We start from the raw sequence: 25,628 nt of genomic DNA on the forward strand, positions 1-25,628 counted from the left end.
TTAAAATAAACCTATGTCATCATTTATATTACTTAGTAAATAAAAGGAAATAATATAAAAGTAGAAATCTGGTATTTTTTTATTTGCCAGATTAACTGAAATTAAAATCACCACCCAAAAATCAGAAATACTATGATTTTAAATTTCACTACATAGATTGTCTTAATAGCTTCCTAGAACAAACAAAAAAACATTAATTGCTTCCCAAAACTATAGAAAGATTAACTTCAGAAAGTTTAATTATAAATTGGTACTGCATTTCTAGAGGCACTGATGCTCCTGAAACAACACAATAGACATGACCAATATGTAAACACGTAATGATCCTGGCAAGAAGCGTATCTCACTGGTCAAGCAGAAATAATTTCTTTTTACAAATGTTTTGAGGAAGAATACTTAAAACTATACAAGGGTTTAATACATAATTTTAATAAGATTTACATGAAAAGGGGGAATACTGATATTCCCTCTTCACCAAAGCTGGTAAAAGTCTTTTGGCTTTCTTACAAATGGTAGACTTTTAATTCCCCAACTATGAGAGAATGAAATATTTTTCTAGGAAAAATAAAATGGCTGCAAATTGTGTCTCCTACGTTGCTTTATGTATCAGAGTCACTTGCAGATCCTGGTCTGCTGTCATCTGGCCCATTACTTTCCTTGTCACTTTCCTTGTCCCAGTCCTTCATGGATGCTCCCATCATGAAATCATCACGTAGGATAGTCCAACCTGGGCCCTCTTCTGATTTTACCTCAGCCTGAGAATCAAAATATTTCAAAGTCAATTCAATCATAAAGAAATAAAAAGGCCCAAGCTACAAAACAAATTTTTCAACACTTAGTTTTACAATAGGGGTGAAATCAAGGCGAATTATAAATTGACTGATTTTACACACTATGATCATATATGTACAAATGTATAACAAAGAACTATACATTAATATTTTAGCAACCACATAAAAGAAACATGAAAGCAAAATAAAAAATTTTGGAGTGGGGGGGAATATAGTAAGATGTAGGTTTGATGTTAATTTCTAAAATCTTTGATACAACCAAAATAGACTTACATTATTTACCCTTCAGTGATAATTTATTAGAAAAAATTTGACAAATTATTTCAACACAAATAGAAATTTAACAAAAGCTTTTAACCCAAAGTAAATTAAAGGAGAGAAAGGAAACTAACCGTGGTACTGTGCTGGATGCCATCTCATTTAACATTTTATAAAAACTTAAACCAAACGTTTATTGTTTAGGTTATGATCTCACTGCCTGACTCAATCACACAATCAAAGACTAATCACATGTTAAAATTATAAATAAATGAACCAGGCAATAAACATAATAGGTGGTCAATTCGTTTCATTTAGTCATAGGAGTTACGTAGCACTGTATGAGAGCCTAAGAATTACAGGCTCTCATTTCATGGTACAACAGTACCACCTTGTGGTTTTAATTAAGTAATACAATAGATGCAGAACTCCAAGCTCTGAAATTTTTCTTTCATTCTACAAATATTTATTCATAATTAACTGTGTATTGAGCACTGTTCTTAGGGCTGGAAATATACTGATGAACAAAACAAAGTCCCTGTCTCTTCAGAAGGCTAACAGTCTATGCATATATATTTATCCCACTGACAGAAATACAAAACTTTGTAAAACTCTAAGTATGTAAGACAAGAACTCAGTAACATTTGGTTAGAAAACAGTGTTATCTTTATGGGGTCATTAGCCAAGTAAAAAGCAATTTTAAAAGAAAAGATAGTTACAAGAGATTACTTAACTCTGAAGCTTCCCTTTATTTTAAAAAATATGGCCCTTAAAACACTCATGCAGCCCTTAATCTTTAGAAGCTGAATAAGAACATCCATGGTTCTCTACCCATGCAAGAGATATCCCAACGACCATAAATGATTGAAAATGTTCAATCTGGAATTCACAGGAGTTCCAATAAAGAGTCTACAGATCAAGATTATACGGAAAATTCCATATTGATACTAATTCCATTTTTCTGATTATCAATGAATTCCTAATAAATGATTCTCAACTGTCTTGATCAATTTTGGCTTTTTCCATCACTCCATAAACTTGTTTTAATTAGTTTTAACTAATTTTCTAGGATGGTATTGCTAGCAATAAGTCTACTTGGGCTTCCTGTTTATTATTTGTATAGTTTCCAAATTCATGTGGTTTCCAGATTCAGATAGGTGATTTATAAGATCCAAGCAAACTAGAAAAGCATTTAGTAGCATATCTTGGGGGGTGGGGTGGGGTGGGGATCAAGATGTAGAAATTATGTCATCTTTAATTATAGTTCAAGCACATATTAAATGTAGAGTTTTCTAAGAAAACCTAATTGTATCTTTCCAAGAACTCAGTTCTGATACTCCTGAAAAATATACTTTATTGATTCATTTTTTTATCATCCACTGAATTTTTTTGTTTTAATCCTTTGCTGCCTTTGGTTTTACTCAAAGTGGTTCTATTGGGTGGCTTCTATTCCATCTCGCTATCCATAGATCTAGCTCCACAGTACTGACTTTTAGGAAACATTATTCAGTAATGATTTTCCTCATTATTTAGATTCTCTTAAGAATTGCTAATAAGTTTCAGTTAACTAAACTGCCTAAAAAGCCAAATGTAACATCTCAAGGAGACTTCTACACAAGTGCCCTATACATTTTCACACTAAATTAGGAGTCTGAAATGTTTAGAATATACCATGCCAATTAGGCTCTTAAAGTACATCCTTGCTATTGTATCTTCTATATTATATAGTACATAAATGAAAACCCCAGATTTATAAATAAATAAATTAGGAGAGCTGTGAATTCATCTGGAAAACAGACACCAATGTCTTCTTAATATTACAAATTTATTAAAAATCTTAAGAAAACAACTAAAAGTGCTTTGTAAAACTATGAAATGCTATGTAAACAGAACTAGGCTATATCTAGTGAAGAATGTGCATACTATCAATCTATCTATTGAACTGAACAAAAGATTTAAAAATAAATGTTTTGCTCCCACCAGACCTCCTTGGAGAAAAGGATGATTCCAGAACTGGGCCACAAGCACAGAACAAAAGGAAGCACTCAAAGAAAAATGAGGTCATGCCAAAAGGGCACAGGAGCCAGTTTACACAGGTTCCCATGGCTACATTTGCAAATTCAAGCATCAAAAAGTGTAATGACTGTAACTAATTGTAAACATTGAATGAATTAAAATCCCGACATCCATATTTTCAAAAGACAGATATAAGGGAAAGGAGGAAGGCTCATTCACCAGCACTGGAGGTGACTGTTAACCCAACTCCTTACTCTGTAAGGCTATAATTAAAAGGGATGAAACATCAACTCCCATCTTTAGGAACTTTAATTCACCCCCCCAAAAATGTAATAAATTAGAAAATCATCATTCTGTAGCTTCCAATGACATAACTATTTTAGGCAGGGATCACTAATTGATGCTAAAAGACAAAAGATGATGGCAAAAGGTATACTTGTTTCTGCCAAAGTATTCATCCCAGAAATTACTTTCTAACTGCAGAGGATGGCGAGGTGTGTGTGTGTGTGTGTGTGTGTGTGTGTGTTGGGGGGGGGGAGGGGGCTGTGCCGTTAACACAAAAAATGTATTTATTACCACTTTAACCAAGTGAAAAACTAGCATCACTAACACGGGACATTCTGATAATGTGTCTCCTGATGTGTTACAATAGTAAGTATACAGCATCTAACTAAGTATTACATCTATGAAATAATTATGCCAAAAAAGTTTAACCTAAACTTCATCAACCATTTTAGTCTTAACTTACAGCTTATAGGAAAAGGGCATACAGATCAAGTTAAAAAGACACTATAATGAAATAATCAGAAAAATTAAAAACATGGACTCATTATTGATTCTTCAAGAGAACTAGCTTGTCTCTTTAAAAAGTCAGTCTTCAAAGAAACAAAAAAGCAAGGGATTGGTCTAGAATAAAAGAAAAAGATAACCAGATGCAATGTGTGAACCTTGATTAGATTCTGGTTCTCAAAGTTAGGAAAAGATCTCTTGCATTGTATGGTATGTGAATTATATCTCAATAAAGCTGTTTAAAAAAAATAATAGAGAATCTTTGGTGCATATGTAGATAGTAGCTTCAACTATCAACCAAAACAAACAAAAACTAGATGGAGAGAAAGGCAGATAGCTATACAGAACAAACACAAAGAACAGTTAACAATTTTTGAACGTAGGTGATAGAAGTACAGGTGTTCTTCATACTACTGCTCTTTAAAATTTTCTTCCTATTTGAAAATTTTCATAAAAGAGCTGGGAAAAAATGTGATTCTAAAGTTTGTACTAGACACACAATCATTAAATACAAGATGCATTTGGTTTCTGGTAAATTGTATTAATAGTTCCTTGGTAAATGAATAGAAAGTCAATTCTGTCAGTGAATGTATAGATAATTTTTTAGTTGAGCTTCATGATTCTGAAATGTCTTACTATGGCAATATTTTATATTACATAACAGTTTTGAGAAATTAGATTTTAAAATGTATCAGGCTCCATATGCTGTGCATCAAATGAAGAGGATGTGAGAGCTAGGAAAAACCAGACTACAAGCTGCCTCCCTCACCATTCTCTCCCTCGTCTTGGCGGGTGACACAGTGGCTCATTAGCCAGCCCCAGTTCTTCGAGCTCATCTGGGTGAGAGAAGTTTTCTGTTTTGAGTCTCATTACTGTAAGTACCTTGGATCTTTTTAAGCAGCAGGCACTAATGGCTACAACGGGTTTTGGAGTCATACAGACTGTAAATGAATCCAGATTCTACCAATTACTATCAGTGTGACCTAGGATAAGTCACTTAACCTTTCTGACTTTGGGTTTCAACTCTAAAATGGCGGTTCTACCACTTCTAAAAATTATAATTATGTAAAAACATCTGGCATAGCATCTGGCCCAAAGCAAACACAATGAGCGCCCTCCAGCCCCTCTACCCACTATCTTTACTTGCGGATGCCCTGAGTGGTTGTATGCACAGAATCCCCCACGTGGGATATCCATAATCATCTAATCATGTTCTGTACACTATTCACAAAGATGAGAACATGCAAATAGCATGACAACACCCATGTGAAAACCAAACTTCTTTTGGTAAGTAAAATCTTGTAAGTAATTTAGCTAGTTCAACCATAACTTGAAATGGGGAACAAGAAAAAGTGGACATACTTCTTGTTCCTCAAAATCTAGTTTTAGTATTTTACAAGAATTATGCATTACTAGACCCAACACAACTAAAATGAGTGAGACTATTTCAAATCTAAACATAACTTTTATCAAATTATTGGAGAATTTTTGGATTATCCAATAACTCAGATAAGTAGTAGTAACAGTTTTTTTTCAAATTGGTTTCCAACTTTAGAATTCAACTGTGACTACTACTTGTTAGGGGAAAAAAATAAGCATTAAGTATAAGGAACTCATTCTAATGACGTGATGCAAAATAAAATTAATTGCAAACATATACATAGTGCTTACTATGTGCTAAGCATCATTCTAAGCACTTTATGTATATTAACTCACTTTACTCTCACAACATGCCCATGAGGTGAGGATTGTTATTACTACTATATATAACAGGTGTTTTAAACCCAGGGAGTCTAGTTCTAGAATCTGTGGCCATAGTACTATGCCTAATACATCCCCATAAATGGTCTTAACTGCCTACTACTCAAAATGATTTTTAATTTTTAGCAAGACATAAGAAAATATTCTTTTGATTTTTAAAAATGCATTATAAGTACAAACGTATGATAAAAGACTCATTTGTGCAGGATTTTTTTTTTTCTAAAGCCTCAACCTCACCAATGAAAATACCATGCAGCAGCTTCAAATAGTGAGAATATTTCTTCATATAGGGCCAAAAGATGTATGGCACCATTTTAATTTAATAGTAACTAAACAATTCTACAACAGTTCTGTAATAATTCTTCACTTCTAGCTATTCTTATTCTTCACTTATATTTCCCCCAAGTCAAAATGCTACATACATGTACCATACTGCCAAACAAGTTCATATTGATTACAACTGTTGTTCAAATCAGAAACTACCATACCTTAAAACCAAACAGCATATTTAAAAGAAGTGAATATAATGAGAAACTAGCTTTAAACTGTTCCCATCGACAGCAGTATGTACAATCCTGCTCACTCTCATTTCAAACTTGGAGTCTCGCTTTTGTCTAAACTCTAATCTATTTAGGCATTTTCAGTAAACAAACATTAAGCTGAATTATTTACAAAGTTAGGATTCCACACATTCCTGCTAGAGCAGCTTTAACGTGAGAGTAAAGAGACTGCTGCCCTGCAACGCAGGGGCAATTTAAGGACAGTATGTTTCTCCACCCTTCTGCCTGCCCTCCACACCCACAGCTCCATTTAAAAACTAAATCTGAAAATTCAGCAGGGAGACCACCAAGGGACCTGTGTAAAGAAGCTTCATTCCTAAGCTTCTGTCGTTAGAAGCAAGAACTCAGTAGCTACCCAAGAACCAGAAGGAATGCACGGTTTTAAAAGTAATAGCAATTCAGAATTATAAGATACCAAAGAAGCCAGGTATTTCAAAAGTATTCCTACCGCTAAATACCTAGCTATGAAGAAATTACGAGGGTGCCATTTATGAGAAATGTGTGAGAAACAGAGCACCCTAACTTATCTCTGTGTTTGACATTTAGTTTAAAGTAGTCATATCACAAAATCAGAAAATACCTAGCCTCTTCCAGTAAGTTTTTTTACCTAGAGACTTCTATTAAAATTTGTCCTGCAATCACTATGGAATTCACTTTCTAACAGAAACTAGCTAGCATTTTCCCCCACTACAAAATCATTATTACAGTTTCATTAGAAAAAAACAAAACCTGAAATTGATACATTGGCAATTTGAAATAAATGAAAACCTTGCAGAAAGTCTATAATTCAAGAGTACAAGTAACATATAGCCAATACTTTCCGAAAAGCAGCCAATACATTCCCCTTTGAGACTCATAGATTTCAAATGTATCACGCTCACTTCTGTCCTACTTTTAGGGAAAAAGAATTAAATTCCCAGAAATCCAACTGGATTTTAAGCTGGCTTTTCAAGGAAAGAGCAAAAGGAATAATTACAACTTTGAGAGCTAAAGAAAAAATTAATGCCTCTACATTTTTTTAAAAACTTGATTATTTTAACAGACTGGGAAAAATCACTCTGGATAGGTACATACATGTTCTAAATGTTATTTCTTAAGAGTTAAAACTTAGATTTTTTTTTAATGAAACCTTTCTTAAAGCATAAGCTTTTGTTGTTTCCTTAATCAGTGCCATAAAAACAATTTAATCTTTCTAAAAATCACTCAGGGTCAACATCAAGCTATCAGTCAATATCCCTTGCCACATGCTGGTATGTGGTTGGTATGGTACTTCCTTTATTTGGGCCAAGGGAGGGATTATAGGTTCTGGATTAGGGAATTCCTTCCAAATAACTAAAAATTAATTCTCTAAACCTAAAAACTTTTAAATTTAATCATTTGAAAAACTCGCTGAAATACACTATTCATCCTCCCTGACTCAGTAAACAGGTTAACTCTTCTTAAAGATTCAGGGACCCTACTGACACACACAGGACGCATCAGCTCCTGCCTCAAGTGTCCTCTCCTATTGGTCGCCTCCGCCTTTGTGGTCATGCTGTTTCCTGCAGTAACCAAGCGCTTCTCCCCACACTGCGGCTTTTAACCTGATCTTTACTGTTATCACTCTCATTTCTGATTACAACCTGGAGTAGGCATTGCCTCTCAAAAATTCTTTTATAGTCTCAATTTTGGTGAAAGCTGTCACCATTTCTGAGTCTTCCAAGTTGTAAACCTCAGTTATTCACAATTCCTCCCTTATCCCTCTATATCAGCAATGGCCAACCTTTTTAACACCAGGGACCAGTTTCATGGAAGACAGTTTTTCCACAGACAGAGGGGCAGGGGCGCGGGGGTAACGGAAGCAAAGGAAAGCAGCTCTAAATAGGCTCGCTCACCTGATGCTCACCTCCTGTGCCCACCCCCTTTCCTAAGTTTCATGCCAGATAATTTTTCCATGGATTGGGGGTGGGGGTGGGCATGGAGCTTTGTGGCTCGGTCCGTAACAGACCATATATTCCAGAATCTCAGCCCAGGGGGTGGGGACCACAGCCTACATCATGTCAGCCCCAAAACAAGTAGGCAACATGTAACCTAGACATACTAATCTAGAATTTGTACATTGTCAAGTTAATCTTGTTAATTTATTTATTTGAAGTCATTTATCCATCTTAACTCTAAGACTTTAAAAAGACACAATGATAGCATCTGGTATAAATAGGCACTTAAACATTTTTACATCAATAACTGATCTAATCACAAATAAGACAGTACTTTATAGTTAATCAGATGCATACAAAAACATAATTTTTTAGAAGTATTTGTTTTTCCATAAATATGAAATCAAAATGAAAACAAACATTTTTTTTTTTTTTTTTTTTTTTTTTGAGACAGAGTCTCACTTTGTTGCCCAGGCTAGAGTGAGTGCCGTGGCATCAGCTTAGCTCACAGCAACCTCAGACTCCTCGGCTTAAGCGATCCTACTGCCTCAGCCTCCCGAATAGCTGGGACTACAGGCATGCGCCATTATGCCCGGCTAATTTTTTCTATATAGATTTTTAGTTGTCCATATAATGTCTTTCTATTTTTAGTAGAGACGGGGTCTCGCTCAGGCTGGTCTCGAACTCCTGACCTTGAGCAATCCACCCGCCTCGGCCTCCCAGAGTGCTAGGATTACAGGCGTGAGCCACCGCGCCCGGCCCAAACATTTTTAAAAGAAAGAAATGTGTCAGGGTATTGGTGGCATGGGGGCAGGTAGTTCTAGAAACAAATTACCTTTAGAGCAAAACCACTTTGGCTTAAGTCTCAAGCAATTTTTGACCTTGTCCTAGATTAATACTATGACTGTGATCGTTGAAGTAGAAAAAAAGGAAGGCAAGGGAAAATGCACATAAGAAAGAAAATGCAATGCCATTGAAAATAAATGCTTCTTTAAAATGTTATTTTGAAACCAACAGGAAAAAGAAAAAAATAAATCTTACTTTCTATCTTCCCACTAGTCCCCTCTCATCTAAAGCTGCTGAATCTTTCTCCAGTTCTTACAGTAAAATGCTGCTAACGAGAACACAGCCCTTTAAGGCTTTTTAACTATAACGTACAAATCCCCAAACATAGCGTTCATGTGTTTCTGATTACTTCTGATAGATATTTTAAAAGAACAGCATAATTATTACATAAATAAATCAGAAAACTTTCATCAAAATTTGGTAAAATGGCAACTTAGTCAAGGAAACTGAAAAATACTCCAACTCTAGGCTAGCATGAAATTCCTAAATACTCTTCTTGCCACAGTTTCAAATGTTTTCCCAAAATACAAACAAAAAATTTGTGACAGAAACTGTCATCTCCTGACTGATTAAAGTACTTTTTGTTGGCAATGGAAATCGAGCCATCAAATACAACTATGTACTTTATTTTTTTCTAAAAACCAGACCTTACCAGATTAAAGCACATTTCAAAACCTTTCACCTGGTACATAAACAAGGAAACTATTGATGTCCACAGGTCAACAGGGCTGGAGAAGCAAAGTTATCAAGCCAAAGACCAAGGAAAATATTTCTGTTCTTAATCTCCCAACCAGCCAAACATTAATTACCAAAGCTACCTTAATGCAAAGATGACTTATTACCATTTTTTCATAAAGTTCTGACTCTTCATATTTTACAAGTCACATACCAGCACAATTACTTCTATGGTAAAAGTCTCAATTAAAGCTGTGGCCCTCACTGAGGCTTCTATTCCCCAAAATGCACCAATGGTAGGATTTCAGATAGGAGAAATGAAAGCCCCATCTCTAAAAAATTTATCTAAATCTATTTGGTTCCTGAGTTCTAACAGCAGGGGTACAATGCCCATAATTGGCAACTTCCATAGTGAGTAAATCATCATGAAACTAAAGAATGCAAACTTTTAAATTAGATTGTGGGTATTATAGGGATTTAAATGAAATCTGAAAAAGAACTGTAATCATATAGTGCTTTTCCATCTCAAAACTCTTGCTTGAGAGCTGAAAAGTCTGATACACTAAATCCTATATAAAAGTCTTACCTGTTTAGCTTTTGGGTTCTTCCCAGTTGAACTCGTTTCATTTGTACTTCCATCCATTCCTCTCAAAACACTGATGAAATCTTTCTTGGAAACAGCTGATATTAACTTAGCACGCTTTCTAATAGAGTTTCCAGCTTCTTTAACCTTTTCATCAACATTCTTTTGATGTTTCTGAACAGCATTAAATAATTGCACCACACCCCTATAGAACATAAAATGACCAGAACAATGTAGTTGTTCAATACGATAGATAGAACACAAGCTCTGAGGATAGGAACGATGTATTTTCACCTCCTACTAAAGAGGCAAGTACTTAATAGTCACTCAACTGAAAGAACTGGATAAAAAGTTAAACACATCTATAAAATACATTTATTTCAATAAATAAATATAAATTTCTGAATGGAGAATAAATAAATGTGGATTGGTATTTTTTTTTAACAGCTTTCATCTTTCTAAATCAACTTTTGTGCAACTAGAACTGAGAATTATAGCTCTGACTTGGGCAGTGCAAAGGTAATTTTTGTAACCAAACTGTTTATACCCCTGTAATACTCTGAAATTTAAAAAATACATAAAATTCTAAAAATTTAAAAAAAGGAATGGAGAGTTACTCTTAACAGAAACATCTATTTCTCAGAATATAATTATACAATGGCAAAATGCATTACAGTGTGATGGAAAGAATATAGGCTTTATAGTTAGCTGTCTAAGCATTTGACTCTACAAAAGAGTTTCTAGATCTCAATTTCATCTGTAAATTAGAAAACTAATGTCTGAGTAGCTTAAAAAGTATTCAGTTATATTATCTGCAACTTTTGTGTTATGAAACTAACTTTAAAATCCTACTTTGAAAAGTATTTATTTAAAGACTCTGTTCTATAGTTAAGTTCATGCCAGGATGAACTCTGAAGACTAAGGCCAGTAGCATCTAATACGGGGGCCACACATGGCTAGTGAGAACTTGAAATGTGGCTGGTTTAAAAGGCCATGTGCTGTAAATGAAAATACAGAGGATTTCCAAGACTTAGTATGAAAAAGAGAATTTTTAAATCTCATTACTGTTGTATTAATATGTTGATTACATGTTGAAATAATATTTCTAATATATTTAGTTGAATAAACTATATTATTGGAATTCATTTCACCACTTTCATTTTACTTTTTTCCATGTGGCTACAAGAAAATTTTCAATTACATACACAGCTCACATTCTGTTTCTACTGAACAGGGCTGATTAAGATCCCTTCCAGCTTTAAAATCTATAATCTATGAATTCTCTTGCTATAATAATTGCTGGAAGAGGCAATCCATCATGGCCCCTAAGCATTCCTGCACATTCTTGCTAGGTGTTTCAAAAATTAAAGGCCCTTTACCTAAGCGATTTTTCAGGGTTGTATCTGCAGTAAGCAACTCTGAGGGATTGAAGTAACATCTCCCCGGCCCGGGCAAAGACCAGGCTTGTTACCAATCACTATAAAAGCAATAGATTCCAGTCCAGGGAACCTGCATTCCCTCTGTGGGACAAAGGAAGCCACTGCTTTTGCCATGAGTAATAAAGTCCTTTATCTTTGTCCCAAAAGTCTCTTGTCTTCCACCAGCATCCAAGAAACTTTAATAGGCTAGCTTATTAGCTTTTAAGGACAATGAAATTCCAGACCCTTCACAGCAGTGCCAGGACGAGGCAAGTGAGGTGCCCAGAGTACAAGATTTAAGGAGGTCCTCACTCACTCGCTCTCATGAGCTTATGCTGTACTTTTCTAATTACTTTATATGTATTAAGTCATTTAATTCTCAGAGAAACCCTATAGGCTAGGCATAATATTATCTATCGTCTTTTTACAGATAAACTGAGACAGAAAGAATTAAGTAGCATGATCAAGGACACACGAGCTAGTAAGTCAGTGCTGGAATTTGAACCTCGCAGTCTGGCTCTATCACCCATGTCCTTAATCACCACACCACACTATATCACTGTGTAACACCTAGACGGATTAGAAAATGACCAAAATAATTTAGGTAACTAAGAATTTAAAAGTAATTCCATTAAATATAATTGCTACATTCTTTAAGTAGCAGCCCAAATATTATCTCCTCTGTACTGCCTTCCCCAGCTCCCCCAGACAATCTCCTGTTGTATGTTCCCAACATACATGACATGCTTCTATTTAATTCCTACAGATAGGTGGGCAAGGGCCACCCAACAGCCACCATATTCTATTTATCTTTGGACACAGAAGGCATCAAATAAATGGTTGGTGCCGACAATTTAAAAAAAAAAAAAAAACCCAGAGTGAAAGTACAGCATGAAGCTCTATAATGTGTAATGCCATAAATATAACGCAAGATAACAAAAATCATCGTCAAGTGCCATAAATTTAGATAACCATCATAAGAGAAATGCAGTAAAAGGTCTGATTACACAGTTCTTATGACTATAAAAACAAGATGATCTGAAATAAGTTCATACCAAATATACACTTAGCACATTATATTCTTGCCTCACGAGACCCGCAAAATCTTTGGTTGAATTCAGTGTTGAATAAGACAGGCCTAGATATATATCACTTGGCTCTGAGACGACTGAGCTTAAGACTCACATCTGGTCAAAAATAGATCACTATCAAAGCTTTAGTATACTTACTTTTTAAAGGGCAAAAACATTGCCTTACCTTGTTGCAATTCTCTGAAGATTTCTCTCAGTTTCTTTGTCTTTGACAACATCTGGCTTTACTCTGCGCATCATTTCCCACTCCAACCTCTTATCACGCTGTGTTATAAATATTGTTATGTGAAAGAATATTAGATATTTTTGAAAGTGCAGCAAACATTGATATGATACTCTATGAAAGGACAAAGGTAATAAATCATTCTGGCTTAGTTTGTCATAGGGACTTTAAAAAAAAAACCATAATTTTAGGGGTTCAGCTCAGGGAGCCTGTGGTTAGCACTGTGTGTCATGTGAGAGGCACAAAGTGAGTTTCTGTCAAGCTCTCTGACAGCAGGGGCCTGGAGCACTGCCAGCATATTCAGCCAGGCAGTACAAGGTAGGGTGTGGGAGAGCCACATGCCTGATCATCAGACGAAAGCATATGGAAGACTCCAGACCATCCTCTCTGCTAATTATAAGCATAAATACTATTTATTTTCAGAAACTGACTTCCTTAGCAGTCAGAATTATTAAGAAATTCTATCAGCTTTTCAAAGAACAGCATCACATCCAGATATTTATGCAATGACTATTTCTCTTTGCACAAAATCATTTAAATCCATTTCTCCTCTCGTGGCACACCTGACCGACATTCTTGCCATACATGGCGTTATCAGTCGCAAACTATAGCAAACTCATTCTCTGCTATTGTGCAGAAGTAGAAGGGGAGCTGGGAAATAAGAAAATCCCATAGACAACATAATTTAGTTTGAAATTGTCTTTGAGTAGTATATTGGCCCCAGGAATCTGATTTGACATCAATACATTGCTTGTTGAGGTCTCCTTCTCGGGTTAACATTTAACCAAATATCAAATATAAGGATATGACGAACTAGTCACCAAGCAGCTAGCAAAACATCAAAACCAGAATAAAGACCAATGGGGAAAAAAAGTCACCCTTTAGCTCTTCCATTTCTCCACTCATCTCTCATTTTGTATTAATGACATGTCTAATCACTATAAAACCAAACTCCTGCCCTCACCATAACAATTAGCCTTATTTTGCTCAGATAATTAAAAAGGGAACATGCTCAATGGAGTAACTTCGACTAAGTTTCTGATAATCTTGGTTACCCACCCCCACATAAAAAGCAATTTAAAAACTAGAGTGTTAATTGGACAAACTGCAAGAACAATTTAGTAAAGACATGAACTAAACTAGACAATGGAATCTACAAGACAACTAGTAGGACACACCTGGTTTTTCTTCTCTAGTCTTTCTTGCTTTAACTTTTCTTTTTCCTTTTCCAGCGCTTTGTTTCTGAGCAGAATAGCGTATCTACTGTTAGGAACTTTTTTGTTAAGGATTTTAGCCATGGCATATGCCCAGCCCATATTAGTCTCAACATTGGATTCTGCAGTATTTTCATTTTCATCATCATCATCATCATCATCATCATCGGGTTCAACATCATCTTCGTTGTCAGCTTCTATTGCTTCATCATTGTCATCAGAAAAATGACCCTTTTCCAATTCACAGCTTCCTACAGAACCTAAGAGTAAAACAAATTAAACTTTAATAGCCTATGCAGAGGTTGCCAAGACTACAGCCAGACCCCAGAGACCATTCATGAAACTCCTCCTGCCTCCATTCTTGTAAAGGGAGACTTTTCCAAGTCCAACAGCTGCAGTAATGGTGGAGACCCATCTATCCCATTGCCATCAGTCCCTAGACCTGGCCCACCCATGTCAACAAGATAAGTCACAGCAGCTTCAAGACCCAGGACCTAGGCCACAGAAACAAATCCAACAGCCTCTACCACATCCCTGTTGTCAAAGTGGTGACAACTGCTGACATGGGGTCACTGCAGGGTGCATTCAAGAACATGGACCATAATTATGTCATTAAACTACTTGAAGAGACTACTGAAGAATGCTATAACCAAATAACAAAAAACCTTATTCTGTTAAGAAAATAGTACAGTATTATCAGAATAACTCTTTAAGAGATTTGACCCACATATTTAAAATTCAGGAAAAAAAACCAAAAACCAGCCTAATTTGAAAGAATTTGCACATAAGATTATAAAACTAGTCATTTTAACACTTTTGGGAAAAAAATTATCTAATGATGTGCCCAAGATACCCAAGATTCAATTGTACTGCTGGATAACTCAATGAAAATACCAAGTTCTGAGGTGAAGATGCAAATTTGTAAGTGTACTATTGAATTTTAACATGCAGAACCACCCAGAAAAGCATATTACAGGTTACCAAGAAACTAGTTCACCATTTAAATGCCAATGGCTGGGGTCAGAGGACCAGCAGAAACAACAGTCCCAGTGGTGACTTTGCTCGAAAGTCAACTTGCTGAGCAGCTCTTTAAGCTTTGCTTCCTTTCTGAACTTCGGAAGTTAATTGTGCTTTAACAATGAGCACACAAGCAGCCAGCACAGCTGTGTGCAGTCTATAAGCTCCAGATCCCTCTGGAGAGCTTCTATTCTTCAGAAACCTGTGTAACTTATTAGAAAATACTTTAAAGGAGAAAATGTTCCAACAGCTTAGTAACTTGGAATTTTTTTAATAAGCAGAAGAGCTAACAAGGAAGGCTGAGAAGTTAACAAACAAAAGGAAAACTCAGTGATACACAAACGGCTGCCACTTAGCAGTAATGTCTTCAGGTGACAAATGTTGCCTTTTTTGGTTGACTCCAGAACTGGTTGAATCTCAAAGATGATTATAGAAAATGTCATTACCACAGAAAATGCCTTTACCTGAAATTTTTCCTATCAAAATACCTCTACTAAGTAACAATATTAGTAATTTAAGTAATCTCTTAAATATTAACATTCTTGTATTAAGATGATAAAATATTAAAGTAACACTAAAGAAGAAGAAAAAGGTCTCAGCATACGCAGGTTTCCTGCTGCTCCTGTAATTCAGTTCTAGTCCTCCCATCCAAATCAGAACATTCACCTATATGTACAGGATTGGAAAGCAATCCACAGCCCAAAAGCACCATGGCATCTCAGCGAGTCTGCTCTGACTCCTCTTACCCTCACCAAAGCTAAGCATCAGAACCATAACTGCTGCTTCTACCTTTAGAAGTCTACTGATCCATTCTTGTTGTGACTTCAAAACTACCTATCCTTCAACTCGAAGCCTCAGTTTCTTCTTTAAATAATTTCAAAATAAAATGTGCGTATTTTGCTTTTAAATAGCCTCTCCTCCTTTTTATGTCAGCTTGGTGCTATGATCTTGTTGCTTGTTCCCTTCCAAAGAAAATGGAAGAGAATGCATGGTCAGCTATCACGTCCTGAGTGAGCCCCCTCTCATCACGTGACTTTCAACCATGACTCAAGAAAGTACTGCTGAACGACACCAATTGGACATCAGACTGAGGTGGGGGGTGGGAGAGGGGATGGGGGTATGCCTACACAATGAATGCATTGCGCACCGTTTGGGGAGTGGTAACACTTGAAGGTGCTGACTCGGGAAAGGGGGGGTGGGGAAAAGAAAATAAATAAAATAAAAGAAATAAAAAAAAAAGTACTGCTGAAAAGAGCTTTTAGCTAGTGACTATAATACTTGCAATTTGGGTATTACTTTTGCATAATACCTTTTTTTTAGTCCTGAGAATTCATGAAATGAAATGGGTCCATTTCAAATAAAAATTTGTAACAAGTTAGAAAACAGCAAATAAAACATACCTATATAAAAATGGACCTCAAGCGTGAGTAAAAATAAAGCATCTTCAAAAAATTAACTGAACATTAATAAAAAAATAAAAGTAACATTTCACATTTTAAAAAAGGATGATAAAATATAGTGTCAGTGGTATGAAAAAATATTAAAGGAAATGATAAAAGCAACAAATCATTTATAATTCTATCACCCTAATGAAGCTGCACATTTTTTAATAAAGAGAAAGAATTCTTAAAAATAAAAACATATTTAATTTGAAGCTTTTTCTATATCCTGTATGTTGGGTCAATTTAAGAAGTCAGAAGACACTCGTGACTCTAGGCTTTGACATACAAACATAGGTGACATCTAAGAACTTTATCATTACCCATAATATTTTAAAAAATGTTTCTCCAAAAAGCATATCGAGGACCAGTGTTCCCAGGAAAGTACACTGAGAAATGAAGCTTCGGAAAATGTAGTTAGCTGAAAAATAAATATAGTGTATTAATATTATATATGTTTCATTCCTGAGTCATTAGCACTACACAGACAAAACAAACAATTCTTGAGAAAAGTGCTTCCTCTAGTAAGCATTTATCTAAATGTAAGGAGGCGAGATGGCTTAAAAGTTTGTGTCAATGAAAATTATCTGGGTGATTAAAAGCAGAAAAATCTTTCCCAGCTCCTAGTGAAATATCAAAACTACAACACTGACATCTAGTGTTTTGTCCTGATGCATTCACAAATTTCATGTTTTTCAACTGCACCGTAAAAGGCAGCTAAAACACTTTATGATTGTGTAAATCTCTCCACCTCTCCACTTCAAAACCTTGGCTATTCGTCTTCGGTGCATTTCTTACCCACCTTGACTACCACAACATGCACATTATGGACACAATAAATCTGTGAAAGGTTTTATAGTACCATTTTATACAACCTGCACTCACCCTACTAATAAAAAAAAAAAATCCAGAAGAATTCCCTAAAGTCATAGTTTTTATTTTATTGTTTTCTAAAAGAAGTTCTTGAGATATAAAGGACATTGGAAACCAAGAAGTAGAGAGGGTCTAGGGGGTGGTGGGGGGGTTAGGAGTAAAAACTTACCTATTGGGTATAATGAACAAAAGCCCTAACTTAAGCATTACACAATGTATCCATGTAATGAAAACATTTGTACTCCCTTAATATTTTGAAATTTTATAAAGTTTAAGAAAAAGAAGCTCTAGCTCAGAGCTTTTTAGTCAGGCATTCACTGCTAATGGAAATTATGTTTTATACAAATAAATTAAAAATGCCAACATAGTGAGGTCTCCCAGCACACTAAAAAAACAGGATTTACCTCTAGGATACCAAAGATTATTAGTATGCAAATCAGAAAGTAAAACTGATCCTTAAAAATTTACAGCATCCTACTAAAATGAGATTTTCCAAATTTTCCACTAACTGATCTTCAACTGCAGAAGTAGATAGATCAGGGGTCTAAGCTCATAGATGGAAATCACCAGACAAGTAAAAAATTCCTTTGAAATCCTGTGTGTTATCTTCAACATTTATTTTGCATGCTACTTTAAAAATCTGGAAATTAAGGAAGGACTACAGAGGATACTTACTGAAGTAATGACTAAAAGTTCCAATCATGGCAATGTTCTCTATCAGAGCTGCCCAGCAGCCACCAGCCACAAGAATCTATTGAGCATTTCAAATGTGGCTAGCATGACCGAGAAACTAAATTTTAATTTTATTTAATTTTAATTACCTTAAATTTAAACAGCCACATGTGGCTAGTGGCTACCATATTGAACAGGGCAGGGTTAGACCCCTGAGGTACTGAGGTAGACAAAAGGCATTCTTTATCTCCTACTATCTTTTTCCCAAACCTCCAGCCCCTTTCAAACTTGCCATCTGTCCCTGATCCCAGATAAGCATGGTTAGCAGCAGGCAGGGAAGTGAGCCATTTTTCTTAGCCTTGGAACTGGGATAAAGTTAAGAAGTATCACAGTCCCTCAACATTTACTGAGCACCTGTGAATGATGGGCAAGGAAGGAGAAAATGAAAAATCTAAATCTAAGTTTCCTTCCCTGAAGAACTCATGAGTTTAGTAGGGTAGATAAATCCCATAACCAACTGCAATAAAATTTGTAAGTGTTCTTTAAAAAAAAGCAATGAAGAAAGAAAGGGTGATTGTTTGGGGGTACCTGGGATAGGTTAGGGAAAGTTTTACAAAGATGACAATCGTTTCTTAAGGGGCAAAGCAAAAGTTCAAAACATAATAGAAGGGAAGAAGAGGCTAAGGAAATAGGGTTCCACAATCCAGGTCAACTGATTAGGGTGCAAGATCACTGAACCTAGAATCAAGTACATGTGAGGATCTGAGTCAGTGCTCTGTATGAAAATAAAAATTACTATTGTAATAATATTACTATTGGCATTCCAGGCAGAAGAAATTAGCATATCCAAAAGGCATGGGGCTGTTAAAGAAAATAAGATATTATTTGAAAATATTTGAAAATAAGATATTATTTGAATATAATTTGAAAATAACATTATTAATGAAAATCAGTTGAGATTGACTAAAACAGGGAGATTTGAGGATTGGATGGTCAAAACTGGGCATAAAAGAGCAAAGTCAGGGATTTTACAAAAATCCACGTTAGGATCCAAGAAATAAAATAAACATTAACCCCCAAATTAAAAGCAAGTATTAAATAGTTTAGAAGTTCACACAGGTGTGTGCTTCCAGTAAGAAGTCGAACTGCTGGTGTTTTTTTCCCCTCTTAGCACAGTATCTTAGGTCTTTACTTTAAAAACATTCTATATTGGATTAAGGTTTTTCTTTTAAAATGTAAATACCACCTGAAAGCATTAAGCGTGCTAGTTAACCTTTAACTTACTTCACACCATTAGAATTTACCCTAAATCAAATAGAATTCCTCATACAAAGTTGACTGAGATCAGTTAGTAGTGGTTAAGAGTATGTACACAGAATTCTTGTTGCCTGGGTTCAATCTCAACTCCAGATATAAATCTAAATGGTTTTCTGAAGTTGTATAAGTGCTCTGCCTTAGTTTCCTCATCTATAAAAATGGGGATAAAACAGTACCTACACTTCACTGTTTTTTGTGATAATTGAGTTAACACATATAAAGTTCGTAAAAGAGTACCTAGCCCATAGTAAGCATTATTTGTTGATTACACACCACACTCACAAACACAGGTAAGCACACACGCAGATATACACTCACAAACAGACACACGCAGTAAGAATTTTTATGTGGTTGTGATAGAGAAGAAAGGAACCAGGAAGAAATACCTCTGGTATTTAGAATCTTTGGAATATATGTGAGGTGTTGAATGAGAAGCTTTAGATGACCAGTTATGGTATAGAAGTTAAGAGCTCAGATTATAGAATTAAACAGACTTGATATTAGGTCTTGATTCCAGTACTTTCTAACAGCATAGTCTTGGGCAAGTTGCCTAATCCTTCTGTGTCTCACTTTCTTCATTAGTAAAATTGGGATTAAAAACAGTACCTACCACACTAAGGTGCAACAACCATTAAATGAGATACATGAAAAGTGCTTAGCACAGACCTGGCACAATAGAAGGCACTAAATAAATGACAGTCAGTGATCAGGGGACAAAGATTCTGAGAACCTGGGGGACAGAGCAGAGGAGAATCCCAAAAGCTTAAAAAAAGATGTCAAAAAATAGAGAAGAAATGAATTTCACTTCCACTGTAATTCTGACTAAGGTCTTGGTAATAGTCTATAACCCAGGCATCAAGGAAACATCATCTTGATTCCCTAACAAGCTTTCACTTTGTTTCACAAGTGGTCAATGTCTCTGTCCTACAACTTTTCAAAGTACTTTAAAATGATAACACTAGCTAAAAAAATCACATTGAGAAGTTTCCAATTTATTCAATGAATAAATAGATATTGAGTACTACACAATGAATCAGGCTCTATGCCAAATTCTGAGATACAGCTGTCACCAAAGCCGACAAGGTCTTTGCCCTCACAGCAGAATTTAGGAAACTTCAGCAAAGCGTAAAAATACTTAAGAGTTTTGTACTCATAAAGGCACAATTTTCTACCTTTTTTATACAATGTGTCAAAAAAAATCAAAGCCAGAGATGAAAAATAAAGTGCAAACAACACATGGGTTATACCTGTGTGTTTTCTATGAAATTTGCTGAGGATGTATAAAGCAACACTCGGCCTTCTTGTTTCGGCCTTCATACTGTAAACAAATGTCCTTCCCACAGCAGTGCCACGTTTCACATTTCCTTGCTTTTTCTTGATAATTTCACTGTTTAAAATAACCCCCAAGCATAGCGCTAAAGTGCTGTCTAGTGTCCCTATGTACAAGAAAGCTATGATAAGCCCTACAGAGAAAATATATGTGTCAGATAAGCTTTGTTCAGGCACAAGCTAAATTGTTGGCCATGAGTTCAATGTTCATGAATCAACAATATACACTACATGTCTTTAAACAGAAACACACATAAAACAAGGTTATATATTAATAAGTTGACAAAAATACTCTGACCAGCCCTCACAGGAGCCTAACTCTATATTTCCCCTAAAAGCAATGGTTCACTATTCACTAATTCAGTGTTTTCTGCACTTCACAGAACATTACCAAAAATAGTGAGAATCGACTCTAAATTCATAAATTTAGAGTAAGCGTTTAGGAACTTTCATAGCAATTTGATATTACTGTGATGTCCAAGCATGTGGTCATGTTTCTGATCATTCTTTTTTTTTTTTTTTTTTTTTTTTGAGACAGAGTTTCACTCTGCTGCCCGGGCTACAGTGCCATGGCATCAGCCTAGCTCACAGAAACCTCAAATTCCTGGGCTCAAGCAATCCTCCTGCCTCAGCCTCCAGAGTAGCTGGGACTACAGGCATGTGCCACCATGCCCAGCTAGTATTTTTCTATATGTATTTTTAGCTGTCCATATAATTTCTTTCTATTTTTAGTAGAGACGGGGTCTCTCTCTTGCTCAGGCTGGTCTCGAACTCCTGAGCTCAAACAATCCGCCCTCCTCAGCCTCCCAGAGTGCTAGGATTACAGGTGTGAGCCACCGCGCCCAGCCTGGTCATTCTTTTTATTGATTTTTAAAAATACCTGTCCATAACAAATTGGAAATTAAAAAACAAAACCAAAAGTGGTCCTTCAACAGTGGTAGTTTAAGCAGCAATACCTAAGACATATTGCTGGGAGTAGGGCTTCACTGACAGGGAGAACACACAGGATCCTTCTGTATTGACATAAGCAAAAGAGGTGGAGGCAAGAACTAAGGTGGAGGCAATAGAAGAAATGGATTAACTAAACCAGATAGACATGGAAACAAAGGGAAGAGTAAACAATTACCCTTGTGTTCTGGCTTGGGCAAAGAGTAGATGGCGGTGTCATTCTGAGAGATAGAAGCAGCTTTGGGAAAGGAAATTATAAATTGTTTTGTAAATATTGAGTTTGAGGTGTCTATGGAACAACTAAGTAGAGAATCAACAGTTGTCAAAATCATATGATTGCTTGCAGACATTTTATTGTGGAAAAATAAAAATAAATCATTATCATTGATCTTGAATTTTACCATAAATACATGATTAGTTAGATTATGAAGAAGTGTGGAATAACAATATCTAGGCAATAGGAAATCAGGGACTGTCTGTAATTTCTTGTAACCTAAGAAGTTGGTGCCAAAATGATGGTAAAGAGGAGCAGCATGGACACATTTATAATGGTTGAAGGCCTCAACATACGTCCTTCATTCCTTTCATTATCAAGCATCTGAGAGAGATCATTATCAAATACTTTAATTTATTCCACCTTAACCACCTAACTCTTCTTTCATTCACTACTATTCAGTCTCTAAAACACGCACGCATCTACCTCACAAAAAAAAAAGCCATGTACACCATCCTTCTTCCTCTTACCTCTTTTAACCTTTTTCTCCTCGGTTCCTATGAGACCCATCCCATTCTTGGAATTTCAAATACCCGCTTCCCTTCATCCTTTGTTATGGTAAGTTTCTCGGTAGCAGCAGCTATCTCCCCCGTTTTCATTAATAACAGCGACCCTGAAAATACGTCGTTCCAAGAAAAAACCCAGCAGGCTAACAACAAATGCAGTCGCAACCCGTGCTTCCCGCGAACTCAGCCCAGCCTTTCCTCCCAGACGCCAAAGCTTGGCCCTGGCACATTACCTTCGCCGTCGGAAGCGTCTTTGACCTCATCTTCCAGCTCCGATGCTATGGCGCTGGCTTCCATTTTCATCTTCTTCTTTGGGGACTTTTTCAGCTTTTCCCCTGCACTCACATGTGAATCCTGAACGGCCGCAGCCATCTTTCCGCGACGGAAGCGTCACCTGACAGTTGTACCGGGTAGCAACGAGAGAAACTTCAGCGTCTAGTTCCGGTGATACACAGTTCCGGGGCGGGATCGCCTAGCCCCGGTTCCGGGGGGTGGAGCCTCAGAATGTGGATTGGAGGGAGGTCTGAATCTCTTGCTGTCTAGGAGTGAAGTCGGTTCCAGGACAAAAATCAGTCACTGAATGGTCTCAGTCGGCTCCTCCGCCAGCTTACCCTTGCCTTGGTCCGCTGCCCCAATCTGGCCGCAGCCATGCTCAGTCCACCTTCATTTCCTTCCCTCGGCCGCTTCCCTTTGTCCGTTGCTTTATTTGATATTGATTTGGGATGCTCCAGAAATGTCCCTTAGTGCGTACTGAATGCAGCAGCATCTAGGAAGCTAGGAAAATGCGTTCGAGATCAATAATTAGAATATGATATCATTCCCTCCCCCCCCACCACCACCAAAGATAACACTCGAGACCTTTCTTGAAATTTTATTAGATAATCTCCTTCTGATTAATCCTTCCTTTCAGTGGCTTCCAATTACTAACCGAACAGAATCTCACTTTCTTTTCCCGGATCCCACCTTTCTCCCTTGGACCTGGCTCGGGCCGGGCAGGGCTTGTGGTGCAGAGGGAGCGAATCCCTCGCTATTCCCGCGGGGCTCCTGCCTGCCTCTGCCGGCCAGCCTGTCTCTGAGGTCAGCTCTGTCACATGCTCTCTCACCCCGCATCCATCAAACCATCTACCACAATCTGCCCGCATGTTTTCCCCTAAAAGGTTGGCTCCATGAAGGGAGGGACCATACATGTCTCATTCTCTGTTGTCCCCCAATACATATGTCTCATTCTCTACTATCCGTCCGCCGCCCCCAAGACAGGAAAGCCTGTAGTAGGAGCTCAAAGATAATTTTGGAAGGCATGCATGACAGAATACAGCTATTGACAAGGTTAATGCCTCAGACAGATAACAGCAAACCTCTACAGGACAAGCATGTTCTAAGGGCTTTCCCTAAAGTTAGCGTTTAGAGAGATTCTTGGGCCGGGCGGAGTGGCTCACATCTGTAATCCTAGCACTCTGTGAGGCCGAGGCGGGAGGATCGTTTGAGCTCAGGAGTTCGAGACCAGCCTGAGCAAGAGCGAGACCCCATCTCTATTAAAAAAAAAAATAAAATAAAATAAATAAATAAATTAGCTGGACAACTAAAAATATATATAGAAAAAATTAGCCGGGCATGGTGGCGCATGCCTGTAGTCCCAGCTACTCGGGAGGCTGAGGCAGGAGGATCTCTTGAGCCCAAGAGTTTGAGGTTGCTGTGCGCTAAGCTGATGCCACGGCACTCTGCCTCCCTCTGGCAAGGCCCCTTGTGATTGCATTTAGGGTCCACCTGGACAATCCAGGATACTCTCTTCATCGCAAGATCCTTAATATAGTCACATCTTCAAAGTGCCTTTTGCTACACAGATGCTCCTCAATTGACAGTGGAGTTACACAGGCCAAAAATGCATCTAATACATTCGAACATCGTAGCTTAGCCTAGCCTACCTTAGATGTGCTCAGACACTTACATTAGCTTACATTTAGGCAAAATCATCTAACACAAAGCCTATTTGATAATGAAGTGTTAAATATTTTATGTAATTTATTGAATACTGTACTGAAAGTGAGAAACAGAATGGTTGCATGGTGTCTTAGTTCCTTTTCTTTTGCTTATAACAAATTATTTGAAACTGGGTAATTTACAAAAAAAAAAAAGGAATTTATTTCTCATTGTTATGGAGACTGAGAAGTCCAAGGTTGAGGGGCCACATCTGGTGATGGCCTTCTTGCTGGTGGGGACTATCTAAAGAGTCCCAAGGCAGCACAGGGTAAGGGGGCTAGCTCAGGTCTCTTTTCCTCTTTTTTTTTTTTTTTTCAGGCAGAGTCCCGCTCTGTCACCCTGGCACCCTGGCTAGAGTGCCATGGTGTCAGCCTAGCTCACAGCAACCTCAGATTTCTGGTCTCAAGCAATCCTACTGCCTCAGCCTCCCAAGTAGCTGGGACTACAGTCATGTGCCACCATGCCCAGCTAATTTTTTCTATATACTTTTAGTTGTCCAGCTAATTTCTTTCTTTCTTTTTTTTTTTTTTTTTTTTTTTAGTAGAGACGGAGTCTCGCTCTTGCTCAGGCTGGTTTCGAACTCCTGAGCTCAAACGATCCACCAGCCTCGGCCTCCCAGGGTGCTAGGATTACAGGCGTGAGCCACTGCACCCGGCCTCTCTTCCTCTTCTTGTAAAGCTACCGGTCCCACTCCCATGATGACCCACTAATCCATTAACCTATTAATTCATTAATACATAAATAATTCATTCATGAGGTCGAACCCTCATGACCCAAATTGTCTCTCTCAATACTGCCACGTTGGAGATTAAGTTTCAGCATGAGTTTCCAAACAGACAAACATTCAAACCATAGTACATGGATACTCTGAGTACAGTTTCTACTGTACGTGTATCACTTTCCCACCATCATAAAATCATAAGTTGAACCGTTCTAAACCTGGGACTATCGGTATAAGATAAAATTCACAGGTTCTGGGGATTAGGACATGGATACCTTTGGAGTATCCATTCAGTCTACTACAGTCTGTTTTAATTTACTCAATTTTAGGGACATAGTATTTAAAAAGCTTCTTTGGTACATCTTTAAAAAGGGGATAGTTTTCTTCTTTATCTTTACTCTCCTCTGTCACTGA

General features: G+C 37.0%; 1 protein-coding gene across 2 annotated transcripts; it reads right to left on the reverse strand.

Moving 5' to 3' along the window:
- Window positions 1–377: 377 nt before the first annotated feature.
- Window positions 378–22,888, reverse strand: RRP15 (ribosomal RNA processing 15 homolog). 2 transcript variants are annotated; one of them, XM_069459491.1, is made up of 5 exons: window positions 22,750–22,888; window positions 14,106–14,392; window positions 12,871–12,968; window positions 10,199–10,400; window positions 378–755 (listed from the first exon to the last, which is right to left on the reverse strand). In XM_069459491.1, the coding sequence occupies exons 1-5, from the start codon at window positions 22,886–22,888 to the stop codon at window positions 600–602; spliced, it is 882 nt and encodes a 293-aa protein (XP_069315592.1). In that variant the 3' UTR covers window positions 378–599. The 2 variants fall into 2 exon arrangements, with proteins under 2 accessions (XP_069315592.1, XP_069315591.1); XM_069459490.1 differs by having other exon boundaries at window positions 14,106–14,401.
- Window positions 22,889–25,628: the final 2,740 nt, after the last annotated feature.

Source organism: Eulemur rufifrons, chromosome 27, assembly GCF_041146395.1.
Source record: "Eulemur rufifrons isolate Redbay chromosome 27, OSU_ERuf_1, whole genome shotgun sequence".
NCBI classification, from domain to species: domain Eukaryota; kingdom Metazoa; phylum Chordata; class Mammalia; order Primates; family Lemuridae; genus Eulemur; species Eulemur rufifrons.